This window comes from Nyctereutes procyonoides, unplaced genomic scaffold (assembly GCF_905146905.1).
Source record: "Nyctereutes procyonoides isolate TBG_1078 unplaced genomic scaffold, NYPRO_anot_genome, whole genome shotgun sequence".
NCBI lineage: Eukaryota > Metazoa > Chordata > Mammalia > Carnivora > Canidae > Nyctereutes > Nyctereutes procyonoides.
In genome coordinates, this window is record NW_026575030.1 from 26533758 (window position 1) to 26557367 (window position 23610).

Consider the following 23610-nt stretch of genomic DNA (forward strand, 5'->3'; position numbering starts at 1 on the left):
GGGGGCTGCTGGGAAAGAAGAGTCCCTGCTCTTAGGAGCACGCTACCAAAAATGATGTTCTTTCTCCTTCTGGACATAGTGACAGAGGGAAAGCCTAAAGTACTATAGCCATTTCGTCACAGCAAAGAAACCAGTCTGGGGATGAAGCTGACCCACAGGGGAGGCCTTAGCTGAGGAAAAGGGGAATGGAGACAGAGCCACTGTGTTAAACCCTGAAACCTTCCCTACATCTGGTGTCCAGTTACAGAGCCCGGTGAGTTCCCTCACTGCATAAGCCAATTGAGTTGGATGTTCTATTATTTCCAGCCTGAATCATTGTAACCAGTATACCCGGTGACATCCCTCATTACCCCAGTAGGCAGATTGTGAAGACTTCTAACATTTGTACTTGGCATACAGTTATCACTGGGCTCAAGGAAAGTCCTTAAAAATATTTTCTCTTATTTTTCCTATAAGCATTTATTTTCCTCCAAAAAATCTTTATCGTTAAAAACTTCAGGGGCGCCTGGGTGGCACAGTGGGTTAAGTGTCCAACTCTTAGTTTCGGTTTAGGTCATGATCTCTGAGTCCTGGGATAAAGCTCCACATTAGGCTCTGCACTCACTGTGGAGTCTGCTAAAGTTTCTCTCTCCCTCTGTCCCTCATCACCTCCCCTGCCCCGCCCCTGTGTGCTCTTTCTCTAAAATAAATTAAAAAATCCTAAAAAAAAAAAAAGGCACTTTGGGGGCACCTGGGTGGCTCAGTTGTTTGAACCTCTGACTCTTGGTTTCCACTCAAGTCATGGTCTTGAGGTGATCGTGCCCCACACTGGGCTCCCCGCTCAGCATGAGTCTGCTTGAGATCCTCTTCCTCCTCCTCTCCTTCTCCCTCTCCCCCGATCTCTCTCTCAAATAAATAAAATCTTCAAAAAAAAAAAAAAAAAAAAAAACAAAAACCACAGCACCTTCAAACATTCACAAAATTTGAAGATCTCTAAACCTACCACTCAGGTTTACCTTCACCATTTATTTCCTTTCTCTCCTTTTGCATCTGTATGTACCTGTTCACTTAAATTTGGCTGAATCATATGAAAGTCAGTTTCAGTATTTTGACACTTCATCTTTAAATACTTCAACTTTAGCATATGCCTCCTAAGAACCATCAGCACTCTATGAAAATTTACGATTCCTTAATATCATCTAGTAACTACCGACTAATAACTTATCTGTCCCCAAAATTATCATTTGTAGCCCCCTCTTCCCCCCAAAGGTTCCAATCAAGTTTTTCTCATTGCATTTGTACATTTACCTTTTACAACTTGTTTCCATAAGTATTGCCCCCCATCATTTTTTTAAAAATCAGACTTTCAAAGGTCACTGTGGCAAATTTCTTTGTACTTCCCTTTATGACAGTATTCAGCTGGATTGGTTATATTCCCCATTGTACTGTGATCCCCTCAGTTCCTCCTGCACCAATTCCCATTGATTATTCAGTTATCATTCTCACAAGGCAACACTCCTATTTAAAAATTAGATATAACCCGGGCATGAGTCATGGGACACGAGAAGGGACAGATCTTACTTATAATGCAGTTCAATTGATCGATGTAGAAGGAATGATGGAAGGATGATGGTCGTGGTCCTGGGATGGAGCTCCATGTCAGGCTCCCAGCTTAGCAGGGAGCCTGCTTCTCCCTCTCCCTCTCCCCCTGCTTGTGCTCTCTCTGTCTCTGTCTCTCTTTCTCTCAAATGAATAAATTAAAAATCTTAAAAAAATACCACTGATGGATGCTAAAATTCAGGGATAAAAGTATAATTAGAAACAGGATATTTTCATAGTCTCAAAATATTTCCCACAATATACTCGTTAATCAGAAAGGGAAAAAATATAACTTTACATGAACAAAAACTTGTAGACAGCACATTAACCAAGTGATCAAAGTTAACATCACCAGCAATAAAATATTGACACCATGTGCCTCCTGATAGGACATGCTAAGATGGCACAACACTCATAACCTCAATCGAATCATGAAACATGAAAAACCTTTAGACAAACCCAGGCTGAAGTATAGTCTACAAAATAAATGGCCGTACTCTTCCAGAGTGTCATGGTCAGAAACACTGAGAAAATGTCCTAGACTGGAGGAGATTCAGGAGGCAGGAAAACTGAACGCAATATGCATTCCTGGACCAGAAAAAGGATATCAGTTGGACAATTGGTCAATTATGAATAAGGTCTGTAAATTATTTAATAGTATTGTATTGATGTTAATTTTTTGGCTTGGCTCACTGTATTACGGTTAACGTCAAAAGCAGCCGCGTGAAGGTACAAGGGTTCTCTGTGTACTAGTTCTGCAACTTTTTTTGTAAATCTAAAATTATTTTTTTAAAAAAAGACTCCTTAGTTAATCTTTAAGTTTATGTTTCAGGTCTAGTGAGTTTGACATGATCAAACCAAAGACCTAAGAAACAGAGCTAGGAAAAAAACACAAATATAGACATAGATATAGATATAGATATAGATATAGATATAGATATAGATATAGATATAGATATAGATCTCCTTTTATATATATGATAAATAAATACGTATAAAATAGAACATCTATATTGGATCTGTCCCTGGTTTAGGAGTACAGGGTGATAAGAGCATCTTTAGCTCTAATGAGGCCACTCTGGGTAGGTTCCTGGATGGGGGCTGCTCCCCAGAAAGACCAAGCCATGATTGGAAGCTTGGAATTTTCAGCCCCGTGGCCTATACTCGAGAGGGGAGAAGGGCTGAAAATGGAGTTAGTGAGTGATTATGCCTGTGGGATAACCTTCCATAAATTCTTAATAGTATGGGGTTCAGAGAGTCTCCAGATAGGTGAATACATCTACACCAGGAGGGTGGATTCTTTCCTACGCAGGAGGTAGATTGAACTGAGTTTTTCTAATACAATATATATCTCGTAAAACATAATTGCTAGTGATTCTTACCTGAGAGCCTCTGTCCTCTCACAAATACACTCCCATTTCTACTCAGCTTTGATTTGGAGTCTGATCCAGAACGTCCCAGGTTAAATATTGATTTCCACTTCTTCGATTTACTGGAGAGCTTTCTTCTAAAAGAGCCAAGCCATAATAAAGGGTTAGTTTGGTAACTGGTCATTTCCTTGGGATCTTTAAATTAAGAATGCATGCCCTAATCATGCTCTTGGTTACAAATGGCTCTGACATTTCAGGAAATTCCTCTCTAAAATTCAGGGCAGCCCAGGTGGCTCAGGGGTTTAGCGCCACCTTCAGCCCAGGGTGTGATCCTGGAGACCCAGGATCGACGCGGACTCCCTGCATGGAGCCTGCTTCTCCCTCTGCCTGTCTCTCTCTCTCTCTCTCTCTCCTCTCTGTATCTCTCATGAATAAATAAATAAAATCTTTAAAAATTAATAAAAGAAAGCACCTCTTTAAAAATAAAATAAAATAAAATAAAATTCAGTTTGAGCCTGAGTATGGCCCTGTCTGGGGAATGTCGTGGATGACAGGGCAGGCTTTCATATTCCCCAGGGGGAAGGAGCAAAGGTGTGCTAATGAAGGCAGGTGTGAGGGCAGACAGAAGCAGGGATGGCTGGGAGACTTGGAGGTCACAAGTGAGCACACACAGTTCTGGGAATTCTGGTAGGAATTCTGGTAAGCACCGCAGTCCTAGGTTTTCAAAGACACTTATTTTTGGCAGGAGTAAACACTAAAGACCAAAGAGCTCAGTGCTGTTATGCCCCCTGCACTTTGGCCATACTGCTAGGTCACCCACAGGTGAGGACAGGGCTAGCAGAGACTTCCATGGGCTGAATAGGAGGCATACGAGAAAGTGACCTGGAAAGGAGTCCAGCCTGGGAGAAAGCCACTGGGTGTGGTCAAAGATCACTGCAGAGAAAGCAGAGGGCTGACCGGTGCATCGGTCCATGGTTTCCTTCTCATTTCCCTGATGTCTCCCACCAGGCTGCCTCAGTAGGAGGCAAGAAAAGGAGAGTGCTAGACTGGGTGCGGGGAGCCTGGTGCCACCAGAGGTCACCATAGAGGCCTTGCCCTGCTCTGGCCCCTGCAGCTATCAGACTTCATAAAGCACTCAATGAAACCCTACAACCTGTGGCTTCCACAAAGGACCTTTTCTCCACAGGGTTCTCACAGAGCATCCAGATCGCAAGCCCGACATGTTTTTATAATCAATCAGAGCTAGATCTGCAGTGCTTAGTGGTTTTCTTTTGAATTGGGCCTAGTTTGTTTGTTTGTTTGTTTGTTTGTTTGTTTGTTTTTTCCAAGCACTTGGCCTGGGAGGTTACTTTATAGGGTGGCATGCCTTGGGGTATGGTGTGCCCCATCTGTGGTTAAGGCACAGAGAAAATGCACTTGATGGTCCTCCTGAGGTACTCTTCTTTCTGATCTCTGGGTGGAAGTCTCATTCTCCAGGGATTTAGGGAGCAAAGTAATGGGGCTCAGTCTAATAAGAGCATGATCCACATACTCCAGGTAATGGAGGGGTTTCTCGCCAGGTGAGTTCTAGGCATGCCATCCCCATGATGCACATGCACTGTGACAGGCACCCCTACTGTTGTGTAATGTGGAGCCCCTTTTTCCCTCCCTGGATGGAAACAGCCCCACCATCTTGGGGGTCATGCTGACAAGAAGTCCAAGGTGTCTATTTTCAAACCTCTTTGAGGTTGACAGTCTCCAATGAAAATTTTGCCTTTCAGCCCCTCCACCTACTGTCTGCCTAGAGTTTAGGGGTCCTGCTTCAATCACTGCCTACTTTTTACGGGTGTGAAGGTGAGAAGGGAAGAAGAATGTGTGGAGACCAGGGCTACAACAGAGGAAGCAATGAAGAAAGTATCCTATGAATAAAATTGATGTTCAGGTTGGTTTTGGAGGGGAAGGAGGGCTCTGACAGGTATGGTAGGAAGAATGGAAGCCAGGCATACGTGTCCCCAAGTGCTGCATGCCCAGAGCTCTCTAGCGTGGCACTACCTGTCAGCTTATCCTCCATTCATCTCTATGGCTTTTATAATGTCACTTGGAGGTGGAAGATGGTGGGAGGGGGTCAAGTTTTTGATCTTAGCAGATGTCCTTCTGAGAATGTCAAGACTGTTTTGTCTAAACTAAGGAGTAAGGGATTTTAGTCATGACTCTTGACCCCTATGAGCCCCACCCCCATCATTAGGGATCTCTCGGGGGAGAGTTGGTCTTCATGACTTGAGGGCAGTGAGGGAAGACATCAATCCTGGTGATAGAGAGTTGTAGAGGCAGCTCCCTTCTCTTCTGGAATGTTCCCTCACATCTCAACCCAGCCTGTCCCCACAACCTGTGCTGCCATTGTTGGTTCTGAGACTATATAACTACGTACTCTGTCCGCCTCCACCCAAACATTCCCCAGAATTTAAGAGAATGCTGCTTACTTGTTGTCTGGTAACTCAAGAACAGTGTGGAAGAGGGTGCCCATGGGAGGGACAATTTCAGGCAAGCTATTCTCCCTCCTTTCCTTCCGAGCAGGATGATTAGTAGCCAGACTCCGGGCCTGAGCTTCCTCCAGGCTCACCAGCTTCATGGGCAAGGAGAGGGCTGGCAAGGTCAGGCTCTTCATGATGGGCGGGTTTTCTATACAAAAAAGAAAAGAGCTCAGTGGTGGAAGGAGGCCTGTGCATCCAGTGTAGCCAGATTCCCCACCCACAGCGCCTCCATTCCAGACCCCCTGGTTTCTGGGGGTTGGGGGCCGAGGCTGCACCTAAGGAACTGACAACTCCATGGCCAGATAGCCAGCAGGCACACAGGGCTTCAGGAGAGGTAGCCTGTACTACTTGTACTTTTCAGAGAGGGACCATTCATTCATTCATTCATTCATGGGACAAACATTTACTGAGCATTTACTGCCTAGTACTTTGGCCAGGGAGGAATGTATGTCCAGCCATAGACATGGCCTCGCTCAGCTAGAACAAGGCAGGAGACTGTTCCTGCTCTCTGCAGCCGCAGCACACACACTCCAAGGCAATTTAATGTGGGAGCCTATAGTTTCCCTTGATCACTAATGTTTATATCTCTGAACTGAAAAGACATTTTATAACCTGTGCTATTCCTTAAAACACAGATGGCTTTTTACTCACGACTCAGTGGTATTAAGTGTATGCAAGCTAATCTTTTCTTCCTATGGTTTTATTTTTGTTTTTTTTTTATTTTGTTTTTATTTTTTATTTTAAGAAATGGAAGTGATGATGAGAGACCAATGGTGTCCAGGGTCATCTCCTTTCTTAAGTTATTGGTTCTCAACTTGAGGCGATTTTCCAGCCCCATGCCGCTTCCCTAGGGACATCTGACAATGTCTGGAGCACTTCTGGTTGTCATAAGCATGTGTGGGAGCACTCCCGGCATCTAGTGGGTAGAGGCCAAGGATGCTGCTAACCATCCTACAGTGCACAGCACAGCCCCCCAACAAGAACTACCCAGCACTAGCACATGGGGTGCACTGATGGTGGGCCCTTCTCTGGGACCCTCATGGTATACCTGTGCCAGAGGAGCAAGAAGCCCCACGCCATTACCCAACCTCCTTACCAGTGGGCTGTGAGCACTGAAGGGGGCTATCTAGTGTGGAAAAATAAGAAAGGAAAAAAAAAAAAACAATGACACATACAAACAGAAAACCAAAAAACCCCAAAAAACAAAAAAGAACTATGCAGCACAAAATGTCAGCAGTGCCAAGATTGAGAAAACTTGATCTAAGTAAACGAAGAAGAGGTCTAAGTTGGCCTCTGCGTGGTCTTTGGCAACCTTGCCAGCTTCCTGTAATACCTTCAGAAGGTGTAAAGAGACTCAAAGATAACTTGGACCAACCGAGACTCAGCAACCATTTTGGGTATTGGACTCACCTAATTTTCAGAGAGCACCCTGATGGCACTATTTCGCTTTGCAGAGCATGTGACCCTCTCTGGGAGGAGGAAAATAAAACCACTGAAAAAGCGTCTTGAAGAAAACAGAGACGGTGCGGAACACTGGGTTCTTCCAGGCAGGACAGCATGACGGTCATTCCTCAGGACTGCAATGAACTAAATGAACTAAATCCGCAATCCTAAAAACTTCTCAGTAGTTTCTAACTTGAACCGAGTTTTTCAACTTAATCCCAAGGAGGTTAAAATATTTAAATTTTCTATACTCTTACTATTTGCATTTTGATTATTTGTGATTTGTTTTTTTTAATAAATTAATTTTTATTGGTGTTCAATTTACCAACATACAGAATAACACCCAGTGCTCATCCCGTCATATTTGCGATTTGTTAACTATTTATTTACTTAAACAATTCAATCACTCTGGGAACAACTGGATCGATGCAAGAACCTACACTGCAGGGTCAAGAGACCTCTCAGCTGGTTTAGCACCCACCTCTCCCCCTACTTTCAGGCTGCAGGGTCCTAAGGCCTGCTCATTGTCTCTGCTTAGATGTTTAACAAGCATCCCTAACTTCACATTTCATAACAGAGCTTGGGGTTGTTGCTCCTCCCTCTAAACTGGTACCCTTCCCATTTTCGTCAAGTTAGTAAATGGCACCATGCGCCACCCAGCTGTAAGTGGAAACCTGGAGTACTTTTTTTCATTCATTCCTTTCTTTGGCATGCCACCCATTCCCACATCTAGCCTAATAAGCAAGTCATATAACTTTTTTTTTTAAGATGTTATTTATTTATTCATGAGAGAGTCAGAGACACAGGCAGAGGGAGAGGCAGGCTCCCTGCGGGGAGCCCAATGCTGTTCTTGATCTTAGGATCCCGGGATCCACCCCGAACCAAAGGCAGACGCTCAACCTCTGAGCCACCCAGGCGTCCCAAGTCCTACAACTCTTACCTCCAAAATGCATGCTGAATCCAGCCACCTTCCTTATGTCCACTGCTAACATGCTAGTCCAGCCCACCAGGACGGCCCACCTGATTTCTGCCATTGGTCCTTAACTGGTCTTCCTGCTTCTAGACTTGCTGCCTTTCCATCTCTCCTTCACACAGCAGTCAGAATGCCCAGGCCCTACACTCCTTGCTCAAAATCCTCAAATACTTTCCCATGGCACAGAGAACAAACCAAACTCCTAGTTTGACCTACAAGGACTCTCCATCTGTTTTCCCTCTCCTCTTTGCCCACTGACCCAGTGCTCTACAAAAATATATGGTAAAAATTTTTGACTGTATATTCCCATTATAAATTATACACATATACCACTGTGTTAGTGTCATATATAACAGAAAACATACAAAATCATAGAAATGACAAAATATACAATAGAAAGAAATGAAGAAGAAATCGTAATAGTGTCTTCCAACAGCCATAGTTTGGTATTCTGGTCTTTGGTGCCCCTAGGGTAGGGCACCCCACCTTGGGTACCCCATTGGCTCTAGCCACACTGGCCTACTTTCTGTACCACTCTGAGCTCCTTGCCACTTCAGAGCTTTTATAATCTCTGTTCTTACTGTTTGGAACATTCTTCCCCCAGATCCTCATGTGGTTGGTTCCTTTTGTCATAAGGTCTCAGTTCAAAGATCACTTCCTCAGAGACCATGGCCACTCTGTACCAAAATAACACCCCCAAATCATTGACCATTACATCAACCTGCTGTATTTTATTCATGGTATTTACGGTCTTTAAAGTGATCATGTATTTATTTGTAACCTTGTATATGGTCTGTCTTCTCAACTAGACTAGAGTTTTCTGCAGGGCAGGATCTTTGCCATTTTGGGCACTGATGTGTCCACAGTGTGCAGAGTAGTGCCTGGCACCTAGAAGGTGCTCAGTGCATATTTACGTTTTAATGAATCTTGGGTACATCACAATCTCTTGGACCTCGTTGCTCTCATTTATTAAACAAAGGTATTGGATTCTATGACTTCTAAAATCTTTCCAATTTGAAATAGAACCTGGGCAGCCCCGGTGGCGCAGCGGTTTAGCGCCACCTGCAGCCCGGGGTGTGATCCTGGGGACCCTGGATCGAGTCCCACATCGGGCTTCCTGCATGGAGCCTGCTTCTCCCTCTGCCTGTGTCTCTGCCTCTCTCTTCGCTCTCTCTGAATGAATAAATAAATAAATCTTTTAAAAAAATGAAATAGAACCCTATTTCCAGGGGACCTAGGTGGCTCAGTAGACTGAGCATTTGCCTTCGGCTCAGGTCACTATCCCAGGGTCCTGGAATCGAGCTTTGCATCAGGCTCCCTGCTCAGCAGGGAACATGCTTCCTCCTCTCCCGCTCCTTCTACACGTGCTTGCTCTCTCTGCCTCTCTGTCAAATAAATAAAATCTTAAAAAAAAAAACCCACCCTATTTACAAATCTAAAATTCCAGAGGGTATGGCTTCTTCCATCTTGTGTAAACACTATGTTATCTTACCACAGTCAAAATGAAATCATAACAAGAACATTTAAATGAAATGCACTGAATAATAAGTATTAGAGAAACTCAAGAGTTAAAGGCTCAAGAATAAACTGGATTTCAATATACAGTACAAAAGATGATTAAGGCAATGGTCGCAAGGAGAACAGGCATTTCCAGGTTGGAATCAGGAACAGCTTTAACACTAACAGTAACAGGATTTGCTATCTAGAAGAACATTTCCCAGAAGCCACTAATTCTCCACAATTGTTTATTGGTTTATTTTCCTATTTTTTCTCTTCAGAGAGGCAGCATAGAGTTAAGGAAAGAGCAATGGGCTGAAAAATTAGGTTCAACATTCAGTTTCAAAGTTACCTGTTGTATGGCTTTGGGCAGGTACTAAGCTTTTCCCATGCTCTGCCTCTTCATATATAACATAAGGTCAATAACACTTTCTGGTTGTTGTGATAAGTCAATGAGATGATGTACAGAGACCACCTGCAATCGTTCCTGGCATAGAGTAAGTCCCCAATAATTTACTAGTTGATTCAAAAGGATGCATGAATGCATATTCTCTCCTACCTTCAAAAAGGCTTTATATAGCTTATGATAAAAGATACATCTATAGGGAAGCCTGGGTGGCTCAGTCGGTTAAGCATCTGCCTTCAGCTCAGGTCATGATCCCAGGATCTGGGATCAAGCCTCCATATTGGGCTCCCTGCTCAGCCAGAGGTCTGCTTCTCCCTCTGCCCCTTCTCCCATTTGTGTTTTTTTCTCTCTTTCTCAAAGAAATAAATAAAATCTTCAAAAAAATATATCTATACTGGGAGAATTAAAATAAAAATAAAAGAAACATTAGCCACTCCTAAGTATACAACCAAAAGAATCAAAAACATGTGTTCACACAAGAACTTGGATTCACAGCAGATTGTTCATAATAACCAAAAAAGTGGAAACAACCCAAATGGCCATCAACTGAAGAATGGATAAACAGAGTGTAGTATATGCATACAACAGAATATGTATATTATTCATGCATAAAAAGGGAAGAAACACTGAGACATGTAACAATATGGGTGAGCCTCAAAGAACATGTGCTAAGTGAAAGAAGTCAGTCACAAAAGACCACATGTTGTATGATTCCATGTATATAAAATGTCCAGAAGAGGCAAATCCCTAGAAATAGAAAGTAGCTTCGTGGTTGCCAGGGTCTCAGGGGAGGGCAAAATGTGCAGAGACTGCTTCATGTGTATGGGGTTTCTTTCTGGAGTGATGCAATGTTCTGAAATTAGATGGTGGTGATGGTTGCACAATTCTGTGAATACACTAAAAGCCACTGAATTGTATACTTTAAAATGATTAAAATGGTTAATTTTATGCTATGTGAATTTTATTTCAATAAAAATTTTTTTTCAAAGAAAAGTTACAAGCCACATAGAGGATAGGAATTATGCCAGGAATCAAAATTTGATGTTAACTACAATTGATTATTCTGATGTTTATACTTGTTTTTTCCAAACACATTAGCTAAACTTGAAAAAAATGCTTTAATCAGCTAACACAAATATTTTGCATATAGGATTCTCATATACCACTGGTTCTCCAAGTGTGGACCCCAACCAGCAGCAGCAACATCGCCTGAAAATTCATTAGAAATACAAATTCTCTCATCTTACAGCCATATCACCCTAAGCGCGCCCAATCTCTTCTGATCTCGGAAGCTAAGCAGGGTTGGGCCTGGTTAGTACTTGAATGGGAGAAATACAGATTCTTAGCAGCATTCCAGATGCACCGAATCAGAAGTTCTGGGGATTAGGTCCAGTAATCTGTATTTGAACAGCCCTCTGGGTGATTGTGGTGTATGCTAATGATGGAAAATTCACACAAGTGGTAGTTACAAGGCTTCTTGATCAACTAGATTTTTGATTTTTACAAATTAAGCTCACAGGATTCAAGCAACATAAACCAATTCATGCCTAGGGTTCATTGTATCATTATGAGAGCTATAGGAAATCGCATCCTCACATCTCATCACATCCAGGCTACAATCGCTAGATCTTTCTCAAGAACATGGCTACAGAGGGTTTCAGTGCTAACTAGTCTTTGCATAGGCATGCCCACAAACCCACACTTATTTTTGTATGCCTAGTGCCTGCTGGGCGGTAGAACAAAGTAAGCACTCAAGAAATGCTTGTGAAGAGAATGCATTCCGAGCATACATGTGCATATGACCATGCTGTGTCTTAACTCATTCACGTAAAACTCCCAGACGTAGGCAAAAGGGTCTTCCAAAATACCATAATGAAAGGAAAGGTGAAATCTAATAGTTAAAAGGAAGGAATGTTACCTGTAGATAATAACCCGGAGAGTTTGATGGCTCACTACAACCAACAGATTATTCCAGCGCAGAACTCTGTGTTCAAGGGATAGGCCATGTATGAAACTGATCAGAAACATGCTACAGCCACCCACGAACATGTCTTGCTGCACACAGATCAATGTACATATATGCACGATCCCCAGACGCTGACATACAAAGGAGTCAGCACACACACACAGCCAACACTCAGAACTAGAACCAAGCCCGCCTTAACTTATTCTTGAGCCCCATGACTAAGGCAAGGAAGAAGGATGGCCTAGTAGGGAATATGCCAGAAGAAGTCATTACCATTGTTCTCCAAAGACCCAGGTGTGCCATTGTTAAAGATTTGATCCACATGATTCAATATGAACTCAATCACCACCTGCTGGACCCGAACTGCAAGGAAAGCTGCGTCTCCATTGCAACCAGTGGCTTCGATTTCTTTGGACCTAAATCACGGATGAAACACACTTAGTGACTGAGTCTGGCCCACAACAGAAAGCAGTAAGGGGAAGCCAATGTGCCTTCTGCACAAGCCCCATTTCCTAAATGTATACATTTTGTTAATCTCTAGAATATTTTTTAACTAAGACCTATTAAAAGGACTCTCTGAAGGCTGTGAAGCCCAACACACTGAACAAATTTAAAAACAATTACCAGGTATCATACATTGCTAGACTAGAAACATTGTATTTGTAAATATCCAGGAACTGATTTTTTTCCCCCACAGGATCTCTTCCTGCCACCCCCCCCCCCGCCCCGCCATTGTTCTGTGGGTCAGGTCATCATTTATGAAATCAAATGAAGCAGTGATCCCACCAAGACCAACAAAAGCCAGTAAGTCCTACAGACAAGAAAGGCCTTTTCAAAAAATTATGACCTACAGACCCAAAACTTCAGCCATATGCTAGTTGTAGCCAGAAAACACCTGTGGAACACAGAGTTTCCAGGTTAACAAAGAGCTCATGCTAAACCCCCCCAAAAACAAACAAACAAACAAAAAAACCACAAAGAGCTCATGCTATTAAAATTATCTTAATTTATGTGTGACAAATGACCACTTAGCTATAGGTTTGTCTTCAAGAGGCTTCCGTTTTGGGGAATCCAATCTTTGTTTCAGTTGGGGGGCTGCTCTGAGCTCATGGGGATGGTGAGACGGTGAGCACGTGGTGGTTACCTGAGCAGGTTTGGCGCCCACACCAGGGCCAGGTTCCTGGCATGCATGTTGGTCTTGCTGCTGAAGGAGGCGATGTGGGCCAGGTGTCGAATCAGGTATTCCAAGGTCCTGTAATGGTTCATTTTTTTTTTTTTTAACAAACAAACTTCAGTGCCTGTGTAAAGCCTGACATCTGGAGATAATTTCTGAGTTTGGATTTAAGAGATTCTAAATATTTCTATCTCATGAATTTTGGAGGGATGTCAGGAAGGTATCAAGATTGATGGAAATAATCTTCTTGGCCCTAGGCATGCTGGCCCAGGATGGAGAAGGGGTATGGTTTTGTCAGAAGTCAGCTGAGGCCCTTGGAGAGCCAGAGACAGCTCCCCAGGCCTCCCTTGACCCAGGCCACCATTGCCGGCACAGGATCTTGAAACTGGCTCTTATCTCTATGCTCTTTCAGTAATTCTTCCAGCTAGGGGTAACTTGGTCCCTTGTTAGTTAGAGAGCTCATCTCATGGATGAATGGCATCTGTTACTGTAGCCAGTTCTTTGTCATACCGTATCAAAATCTGCCCCCTTGTAAAAGAGGCTTAGAGAACTGGGAAAGGTGGAAAGATAAGGGGCTAACCTGTGAAGAACAAAATGGAAGGATGGGATGATGTGAGGGATGGCACTGATGAGCAAACAGAGAGATCAGTCAACCACAAACTCAAGGGCTACAGCCAAACCCTCCTTAAAAATCAACCTGGATTCCAGAGATATGTTTATGCTATGAATCTGGGTAAGAACCTAGGATATCATAGCCAGTGATGCTGGCTTGTGTGACCAGAATGACTTCCTGTGAGACTCTGAGGGGTGCCCCACAAGGAAATAGGACATGGGCTGCCCCTTCCTGCCAGTGTCTCTGGGCAGGCACCAACTCACTCTGATAAAAGTTGACCAGTTCACCCACCTCAAAATGCCACAGGAAAGTCACTATCCACTGAACTTGTTCCCTTTTATGATACTAGCATGCATCTTTGGTGTTCAACCACCTTGAGAGGCTGTGGACTTCTTTTACCAAGGGTTCTTACCTATAATGGGATGGGGGAAGCTCCTGGATAACATTTTGGATTCGGGCCAGTTGGCCTTCTTCCGGGCAATGTGACACTGCTTCCTGTGGAGAAGAACATGAAGCAGCCCAGTGAGTGCTTCAGAAGGTGGACACCCACCTGTGTCTCCTGGTTTTATTTAGGTTTTGGGTACCCCGGCCTTCCAACCAGGTCTAGAGGTCATCCTGCCAAGAGGCATGCTTTCCTAGTAAACACAAACAACCAAACCTGAGTGTTCATGATGTTCAAGCGTCTAAAGGTTGAGTGCACACGGGGACATGTGGATTGCTTGGGTCTGTGTGTCCTCAGAAGGTTATTGGGTATCTGGTAAAGGTGGAGAATCTTGGGTGTATGGTGTGGCAGGGAGAGTGACAGAGATTCCCACTGGGACATAAACATACAGAGATGGAAATGACAGCGTGGCTCCATGTTTACTTAGCCAGCTGTCTTCTTGGGTGCAAATAGCTTCTCCCCCCTGGCCTGACACTGTTCCATGACCTCAGTACTCAGTAGCTCATCTACTGTCGTAGGTGCTGATATGAGGAAGCCGGGAAGATGAGCCTTCTCAGCAGGGTAAGAACTTTGTCCCTGAGACCTGATGGTCTCACCTGGACTTGTTCTCTGGTTATTTCCTACATGGGTATTTGTTCTCCCGAGATGGAAACTGAAGGGACCCCAAGAAAAAAGCTGGGCTTTTTTTCTCTGCTCCTTTTCCTGCTTCTGTTCTTGCTAGGACCTACACCTCTCACCTTACACAGGCCTTACAGAACAGATAACATATGTCCTCCTTGCAAAGGAAGAAAAGTTAATGATCTCTTTGGAGTCTTCCAGCACAACAGATGACACCTAAGGATGTCATCCTGACGGTGGGGTTGTCAGGATCTGTTTCCAACACCACTGACTCATCAAAATCCCCAGCTCCAGGGCATAAGTGACTTACGGAGAACACCTAAACACTCGTCTATGTTCCTGGGTTACTGACACAACACATGCACACCACCGTCCTCAATAAAGACCCCAGGCTCCAAGTAAAGATGAAACTCATTCTTCTTTCCTTTCTGAGTCTTCCGGAAAATTCTCTGTCCATATCTACTCTCTCTCTGTCTTTGATACATTCTACCCTCACTTCTTCTCAGCTTGTATTTGATTTCCATCCTGCGAGAAGCCAAGGACCCTCGTGGCTGGGTCTGTGGGACTCTGCTCTGGGTCCTTGGACTCAGCCAGCTTGTATCACTCCCCTCTGCCCAGCACCTTCAAGGGCAGGCAAGGGCATCAGCAAAGGCAGTGTGATCACAGGCTTGCCCAGAACTTCTGCACAATGCAGATATCCCGGGGCAGGTGCCCCTGTGCCCTGTCCTGAGAAGCTGTCCTGCCCGGGCCCCGGGCTCCAGGGCCCCTTCCAGTGCAGGGCCTGAGTGCTCAAGAACTTAGCTGTACCTAAGCGCTCGGTCAATGATCATCACCTTTCTTTTTTCACTGAGGTATACTTTACATACATTAAAAATCTACCAATCTTGGGCAGCCTGGGTGGCTCAGCGGTTTCGCGCTGCCTTCGGCCCGGGGCGTGATCCTGGAGACCTGGGATCGAGTCCCATGTCGGGCTCCCTGCATGGCGCCTGCTTCTCCCTCTGCCTGTGTCTCTGCCTCTCTCTCTGTGTGTGTGTCTCTCATGAATAAATAAATAAAATCTTAAAAAAAAAAAAAAAAAACAACTACCAATCTTAAGCTAGAGCCCCATGAATTCTTTCACATGCACATACCTGGGTAACCCCGCTGAGGTCAAGATGCGCTTTAAAGACAGCGCTTGAGCTCATGTCAATCCTTAAGGCCCTGAATTCACAGGCCTATGTGACTTACACAGCCTTGTATTTCCTCCCAGTCCTAGAAACTTGCTCTACATTTGTATATAAGGAAAAGTAAAATCAGGAAATAACAGTCCTTAATTTGATAAATACCTCCCCCTGCAATACAACCAGAAACAGGATCCTAAGTGTCGTATAGTTTTCTTATATCGCTTACTTCTGCTCAGGCTTCAGCTGCCATTTTTTGCTTGTGTGTGAAGGCTGAAGCTCATACTCTCAGCAATGAGTATTTTCAAGCATGGAAAAGTAGAAGGAAATTTATTGGGCACTTTCCGTTATGCGAGGCCCTATTCTAGGGCCTATTCTAGGCCACACCTGCTGTGTCTGCTCTGTTCTAACTTAGAGAAGCCCTAAGCGCTGCCCCAGCCTGGACTTCTCAGCCCCCTTACCTGTCTCCACTGCTTCCCACAGCCCTCCCACCATCACCGCTGCTGTATCACATACTCATTTATTCCATCCATTGCTTATTGCCGGTCTCCCACGCTAGATGTAAGCTCTGCAAGAGCAGGATGTGATGAGTCCTAGTGCCTAGCGCAGGGCCTGGCACCCAGGAGGCACTCCGTCCGTATTTGTTGAGTTTGTTATACTCCGTCTAAGGGGGACATCATGCCAGGGCTTTGTCCATCAATTTTCTTTTTCCTTTCCTTTTCTCCCTTCTCATCTCCCCTTTCAATTTAATTGCAGCAAGACATACACAGACATCAGCTGTTTCAAAAGGCTGTCAAAACTCTCTACATGGGAGCACTTGAGATTTTGCTTCCTAAGCACTGGTGGGAGAAAGGAGGAACCAGGGGGGTGACAGTCGCGGGTGTCCCAATCCTCCCATGGGAGTGCAAGCCTGAGAATTGAGCCAGCATAAGCATGATCTCTGTTGAAATCCTCAGTTTTCGAGATATGGAGGAGGTGGTGGAGGGTGGGAACAAGAATGGGACCTGAAGTAGGAACCCTGACACCTGCGGTCTTCCTAATGGTCTCAGGAGGGGAGCCAGGGGAAAGAAGCTCCTGAGGAAAGAGAGGCTGTGGAATGTGGTGTAGACCCTCCCACATTCTATCCTGCAAAGAGGGAAGGGTGGGAAGCCTCTCTTCCTCTCAGCAAACTTTTTCTAAAAATGTATCTGGGGAATAAAGGTGCAGGTCAATTTAATAGCCCTCATGGAAAGTTTCTTTGATATTTTAGGAAGCTGTTAGTCATCTTTGTTCTGCGAGGCTGGGCGGGCCCTCCCCCTAATGCCTGCGGGTCCCATTTGGGATTCTTGTTTATTTCATTGTTCACAGCCTCTCCCCATCCTCTTCCAGAAGCCCTCTGGATCCTGTAGTTTCTCCCAGAGGGGTCCAGTCCTACAAACCTATTCTTCATTTCGTGTTCTCCCATTAGGTTGGCTGAACCCAACACCAGGGAATTGGGGAAGGGGAGTTGAAACTTTGCCTACCCCCATTTTTTGCCAGAGAGAGAATTTCACTCAACTTTTGTCAAGCTCATCTGGCTAACAGTTAAATTTTAAAAGACCGAGGATGAATCTGTGACTACTTGCTCTCTTCCAATCAGTATCAATAACACTGGCTTCCTTGCCCTTTGTGGACATGGTCCAAGATTGGACTCTTCTTGCTCCTTCTGGTGGGCCCCTTGCTCTTGCTTTATCTGTTTACCTGAATTCTACTGTCGCCCTTATAGTTCAGGTCCTGCTGCCTGGGCAGCTCTGTCACCAGGGTGGATAACCAACCCATGCCTCTCCTTTCCAACTGCACCCCAGCTACAACTACAGTAAATTATTTTAACTTAATAGACTAAAAAGTAATTCATGCACACAATTTAAAGAATGAAAGCAACCAAAGGAACACCCAGAAGAAAGTCTTCCTGCCTACTGCAGACCTTCAGAGGTGGTCTCCAGAGGTAACTACCTCTGTGTGTCCTTCCAGACAGTCCTTACACCTTTATGTCTTTGTCCCACAAGCTTGATTATGAAAGAGAATTTTTGCTATCTCCATTTGACCTCAAACTTTCAACTGATTAAGTTCTTCTTTCCAGCTTATCTGTTCCCCCAGGCAAAAGACCCTGTGGGCAAAGCATCCCTGAGGGAATCAAAGCTATCCCTCAAGCCCGAAGGACCGTTCTGAGCCAGCAAGACCCCGTGACTGACCCCAAGACAAAGACCTGTTTGACCTTCACTACCCACCTGCACGTACCCGCCCACCTTTTCCCTCCATTTTCCTTATATAAACCTGCAAAGTATTTTTGGGTCTTTGCAGACAGTCTTGGAGATGCTAGTCCACAGTCCCCCTGGTGTTGGCCTCCCGGAAATGAATTGCTTCCTTGTTTTGCCACCAGTCGCTTCTCTGCCTTTGGATTTTGCCAGGGTAGGCACCCCCTGTGCCCCAGCTAGAATTAACGTGATCTTGTCTACCTGCAGTTTCCCGTTATCCTGGTTTGCCTGAGATTAAGGGTTCCCTGGGACATAGGACTTTCAGTGTTAAAACTGGGAAAGTCCTAGGCAAACCAGAGGCAGCTGGTCACTGCCCACTTCCACCCCCTACCCCCCACCCCCTCGCCCAGGGGCAGCTCTCTTGAGCTCCCAGCCAGTTCGCTTTTGCCTCCTGCCACACACTCGTCACCCACCCCAAGTGACAGTTTAAATGATGTGTGTGGGTTCACAAACCTGTCAGCAAAGGCTTACTAGGTAAACATTCCCAACATTTTCCAGTAGCTGGAGAGCAGAGAAAGGAAAAACAAGAATGAGCAAAATGAACACTGTTTCTGCCCTCAGGAAGCTGGCAGTTGAATGAGGGAGACTGATCCACTAAGAAGTTAGTTCAACATAAATGTAATACAAAATTAAATACCCCTCTAGACTGCCTTCTCTAAAAATCCCAAATCAGCAACTTTTCTTTTGGGTATAATGATTCCAGCTGAATCAATCTGACCAAAGTTGAATTATTCCTAAAATGAACTTTCTTTTTTTTTACTTGATAAAAATAAAAGGTAATATAGTAGGTTGAACAACTGCTCCCAAAGATATCAGGTCCTAATCTCTGGAACCGGTAGGTGTTACTTTATTTGGGAAAGGAGTCTTTGCAGACGGAATTCAATTAAAGATTTTGAGTTGAGATGATCCTGATTAATCCGATGGGCCCTAAATGCAATCACAACTATCCTTGTAAGAGGGAGGCAGAGGGAAATCTGACACAGGATAGAAGAGGAGAGGACAATGCCATCACGGAAGCAGAGGTGGGAGTGAATTGGCTACAAGCCATGAGTGCTGGCAGCCACCAGAAGCTGGAAGAGGTGAGGAACCCCTCCCCCCAACCCCCCTCCCGAGAGTCTCTGGAAGGAGCACCGCCCTGCTCACACCTTGATTTCAGCCCAGGGAAACTGATTTCAGACTTCTGGGCTCTTGAACTGAGAAAGAACAAATTTCTGTTGTTTAAGCCACTAAGTTCGTGCTGACTTGTTACAGCAGCTACAGGAAACTAATACGTGTACTTAAAATTAAAATATGAAGTATGAAGGAATTAAAAATCACTTGCTAGCCTACCATCCAGACATTATTATTAACCTATTCATGTGTGAAGCATAAAAGAAGCAATCTGCCCGACTTCCCAGCACCAAATATGAACGCTGGCATCACCTCCTATTCAGTTGCACATATTGCTTTCTTCCATTTAATTTTACATTGTGGCCAATAAATATCCTTCAGAAATGTGACTTTTCATGGCTATCCAGGATCAAAAATAATATATTTATCATAATTAATTTAACCTATTTCTTACCTTACTGTTAGACACACAATCCCCAAATTTTGGTATTATACTACTGCAATAAAGTATTTAGGAGTCAGTTATGTGTGTATACATCTTATTATTATCTTAGAATGTAATCCTAAAAATAGAGTTACTGTATTTAAAACATATGAGCACTTTAGGATACTCAATAGTATTCCTAATGACTTTCTGAGGTGTCCAGTCTATTCACATTAATTTATTTAATAAATAAATTCATTATTATTATTCCATTAATATTTCTTTAATTCTATTTTTCCATTGAGATCGTATTCTACTTTAGCTGTGCCAGTGGGTTTAAATAAATCATTTTAAGAATGTGTGACAATGTTAACAGTTATTTCCACATTCCTGAAGAAGTTTTGCTTATATTATCTTAATTTGTTATTGTGATCAAAGAAATCAATTAAATGATAAAATTTTCAACATCATTGATGTCACTAGATCCTACCTATGTAGAAGTCAGTTGCACAGCAAAAAAATTTTATTTTATTTTATTTTTTTAGTGTCAATACCTTGTTAGATTCCTGGAAATCTGATGACAAATGGAAAATAATGTTGCTTTGGTATTAGCATGTTGCTGTGGGAGAACAGAATGATTAGCAATGTTAGGGAACAAAAGTGGGAAGTGATAAATATGGGTTTTGTTCTGAATAAGCACGATTTAAGAAAAAACTGTATTTTTGAAGTTTCCAGACAAGAATTCTTATCTACTTCCAACTATCATAAAATGAAATATAGTTAAAATAAATTAGACTAATTCTGTTCTTTAACATGACAATATTCTATTCTTCCATATTCTAAGATGTACTATTGTACAGATCAGAGGATTAAAACTATCTAGAAAAAGGCAATAAAGTCTTATGCACAAATTAAAAGAAAAATAAGATATATTTTTAGTTGACTCAGATTGGCAGATAATTTAACAAATACCCAGTATTAGTGAGGCTGCAGAAAAAATACTATTCTTATCTCTCTGGAGAACAGTTTGGTAATACATAACAAAATTTTAAATAAGAGCTTTTTACTCAATGAATCTAAATCTATTTTTTCCCTAAAGATATAAACAGAGAAATGGACAAAGATATGTGTACAAAAAATATTTTTCATATTTTTTTTAAAAGCAAAGTGTTGAGAAACAAAAAGTCTAAATGCCCATCAGTAGGAAACTGGCTTCAGAAATTCATTACACATATGAGAAACTTCTCTGTAAAAATAGGGTTTCTCTATTTGTGAGCACAGAAAGATGGTTGCGCTGTTGAGTTAATGTATCAAAGCAGCGATAGACAGTACTGAAAAGGGCAAGTGGGCAGAAAGAAAGAGACAGATTGAGAGAGCTTGAGAGACAGTGAGAGATCTGTAATGATGTCTCCTGAAATGTCATCAGCAGATATGCCTGGGGTGTTGGATTTCCAGGGATTAATACTTTCTCCCTTATGCTTTTTTGTATTGCTTTCATTTTTGCAATAAAATTCTATTTCAATTTGGGAAAACAAAACACAACAAAAACACTATGCAAGCAATAAAAGAGTGAAAGAATACCCAAATGTTACTTTGGTAGTTATCTTTGGTGTTTAAGAGAGGAGACAAAAGGTTCCTTTCTACTTTCCTCTATTTTCCAAACTGTCTTTTACCAAATATGATTACTTCTAAAATGAGGAAATAATCACATATGGTGATGGTGATTATAATCTGGCAGATTCACATGAGACCCATGACTTTTCCTCCTGGTTCCTGGGAAAGACTCCTCTGTGGTTTCAAAGGTTAGAGGCTGCCATTATTTTTGACTTCCACTCAGAGAGGGGGTTCATTTGTCTTCAGCCTTAGATCTTGAGGTCCCCTTAGATCTCTTAAGGTCCACAAACCCTGACACTTCACATCACCTGGTATATGTTGGCTTCTCCAGTAGCCAACCTCTAGGCCCAAGTTTTTTGTGTTTGGGCCTAAATTTTTTTCATTAAAAAAATTAACGTACTTTTAGCAGATGAGATTTTGAAAGTTAAAGTCTAAAGAAGCAGGGAAAACAATAATCTCATCATTGAAATAAATGGCTATTAATTCTTAGAACATCTTTCCCTTTAATTACGTTTTAATATACAATTAGGCATCTGTTCTTTTCCAGTTATGATTATGAGTGTTTCCCTCTATTATTGGAAACTCTTAAATATATTTTAATGGTCCAAATATATGTTTGAAATATATATTTCAAAATGTATCCATTTATTCCTATATCATTTGGAATTGAAGAACTTTTTATATGCTCAAAATAAGTTTATTACAGGAGTTATGAGAAAGATTGCTTTCCATGTTAGAGTCTAGATCTGGTCCTTACCAATACTTGCAACTCCTCAATAATCTTAATTTCAAATATCCCCTTTGACCATCCCACTGTAACAGTCTATTGACCTCTTTGGAATGAATAATCCATCGATAGTACTTTTTCACTGTTACTCACTGCCTTACAGTCTCACTTCCCTTCTTATTCAGACGAAATTTCATGGTCAACTCTTAATCACTCTCTTGCATACACCCTCATGTTTCTCACCCCCCCCCCTTTTTTAGCTGAGCCTCAATCATGGTTAAACCCATTTCTCCTCCTACTCTACACCTTCACCCCAGCAGCCAAATGTTCAAGTCTGATATTTAATGCTATCTCTACAGACACTCTGTAACAACTTATTCTTTCTACTTTTTCTACAGATGCCCCTATTTGGTAACCACAGAGCTGCTAGTAAGGTGTCCTGTCCATCTACCCTTCACCAACCCAACTCATGGGCCCAGCCTACACTTTCTCTTGGATGCATTTCCTGGATTCTTTTCTCTTTTCAGCTTTCTTTTTTAAATTTTTTTAATTTTTTTTTCTTTTCAGCTTTCTGATCTCCCTTGACTTGGGTTTGTCCTCTCTCCCACCTCTACTTGCCCACCTCATTCCCCAACCTCCAAAAGAAACACAGAAGGAGAAGCTTGATAAAAATAAACTAGCAGTAGATGTATATCTGGAGTCTCACATTCCTGTCCTGCTGTGTGACATCGGATTCCTGTCCTGCTGTGTGACATCGGTCCAGTCATTTCACATCTCTCGTTCTTAGTTTCCCCTCTACAGTGAGGCACATTTGGTTAAGTAAACACAGGGATCATTCTAATTCAGCTCTTGAAACAAATAAACATGATTCTGAAACTCTAAAAAAGGAAAAATGTAGCCAATGGACCCACTACCTTACCTTCCTCACTATGGCATCTTACTTCCATTACCTGGCTAAGATAATGTCAACCATCTGGTGAGTTTTATTATTGTTATTTTAGTGCTGAAACTCTCCTTGGCCAGTCCATGAGTCCCACCCAGTAACCATAATGGAAATCCAAACACTCACCGTGAATTTCTCATAGAGCTCATAAGTCAGGAGAGGGTTGGGCAGCTCCCTAAAGTAGAGCTTGCAGAGTGAGCCCACACAGTGAATGTCCTGGAGGTACACTTCCCTTGTCAGATCTGGACATTGATCTGAGCCAAACTCTTGCCTGAAACAACACAGACAGAGACATAACAATCCCAGGAGCATGCGTTCCATGTCAGCAGCTGCTTGGCTGCTAAGGGGTAAAAAGACCCTAAACTGCTGATCTGACTCTATTTTTGACCTTGATCAAAATGACCTTCTATTCTCGGCATAGGGAAAGCACGGGAAGACTTCCACTTCAGGTCTGGATCTTCCCTGTAAAAGCTGCCTTCGTTAGGAAAACATAATGCCCATGTACAAATGGATTTCTCAGGCCATTATGTCTCAGTTTCAGTTATGAACAGTAGGGGAAATATGAAAACAATTTGCCAGAAAAGCCTGTTGAGATTTCAGTTCTCCAAAATATTGTTCTAAATGAACTTCTCTGTCTTGGAGGAGAGACCAAAATCAGGGTGAGTCAGATTGTTATCATTCATCTCCATATACTCACGTCAACAAACTTGTTTTATCTGGAGACTCAAACCCTTCTAAGCTGCCTGATACTGACTCTCACGGGATAGAT

The 23610-nt window shown here is 42.9% G+C and overlaps 1 protein-coding gene across 1 annotated transcript in view; it reads right to left on the bottom strand.

Annotated features, from left to right (window-relative positions):
* Window positions 1–23610, bottom strand: part of ARHGAP31 (Rho GTPase activating protein 31) — a 109687-nt gene that overhangs the window by 20855 nt on the left and 65222 nt on the right. The window contains exons 3-8 of the mRNA XM_055316525.1: window positions 22968–23112; window positions 13943–14025; window positions 12888–12995; window positions 12017–12159; window positions 5408–5606; window positions 2961–3085 (exon numbers count right to left, since the gene is read on the bottom strand). Of these exons, the coding sequence (XP_055172500.1) occupies window positions 2961–3085; window positions 5408–5606; window positions 12017–12159; window positions 12888–12995; window positions 13943–14025; window positions 22968–23112 (803 nt within the window). The remainder of the gene's footprint in view (window positions 1–2960; window positions 3086–5407; window positions 5607–12016; window positions 12160–12887; window positions 12996–13942; window positions 14026–22967; window positions 23113–23610) is intronic.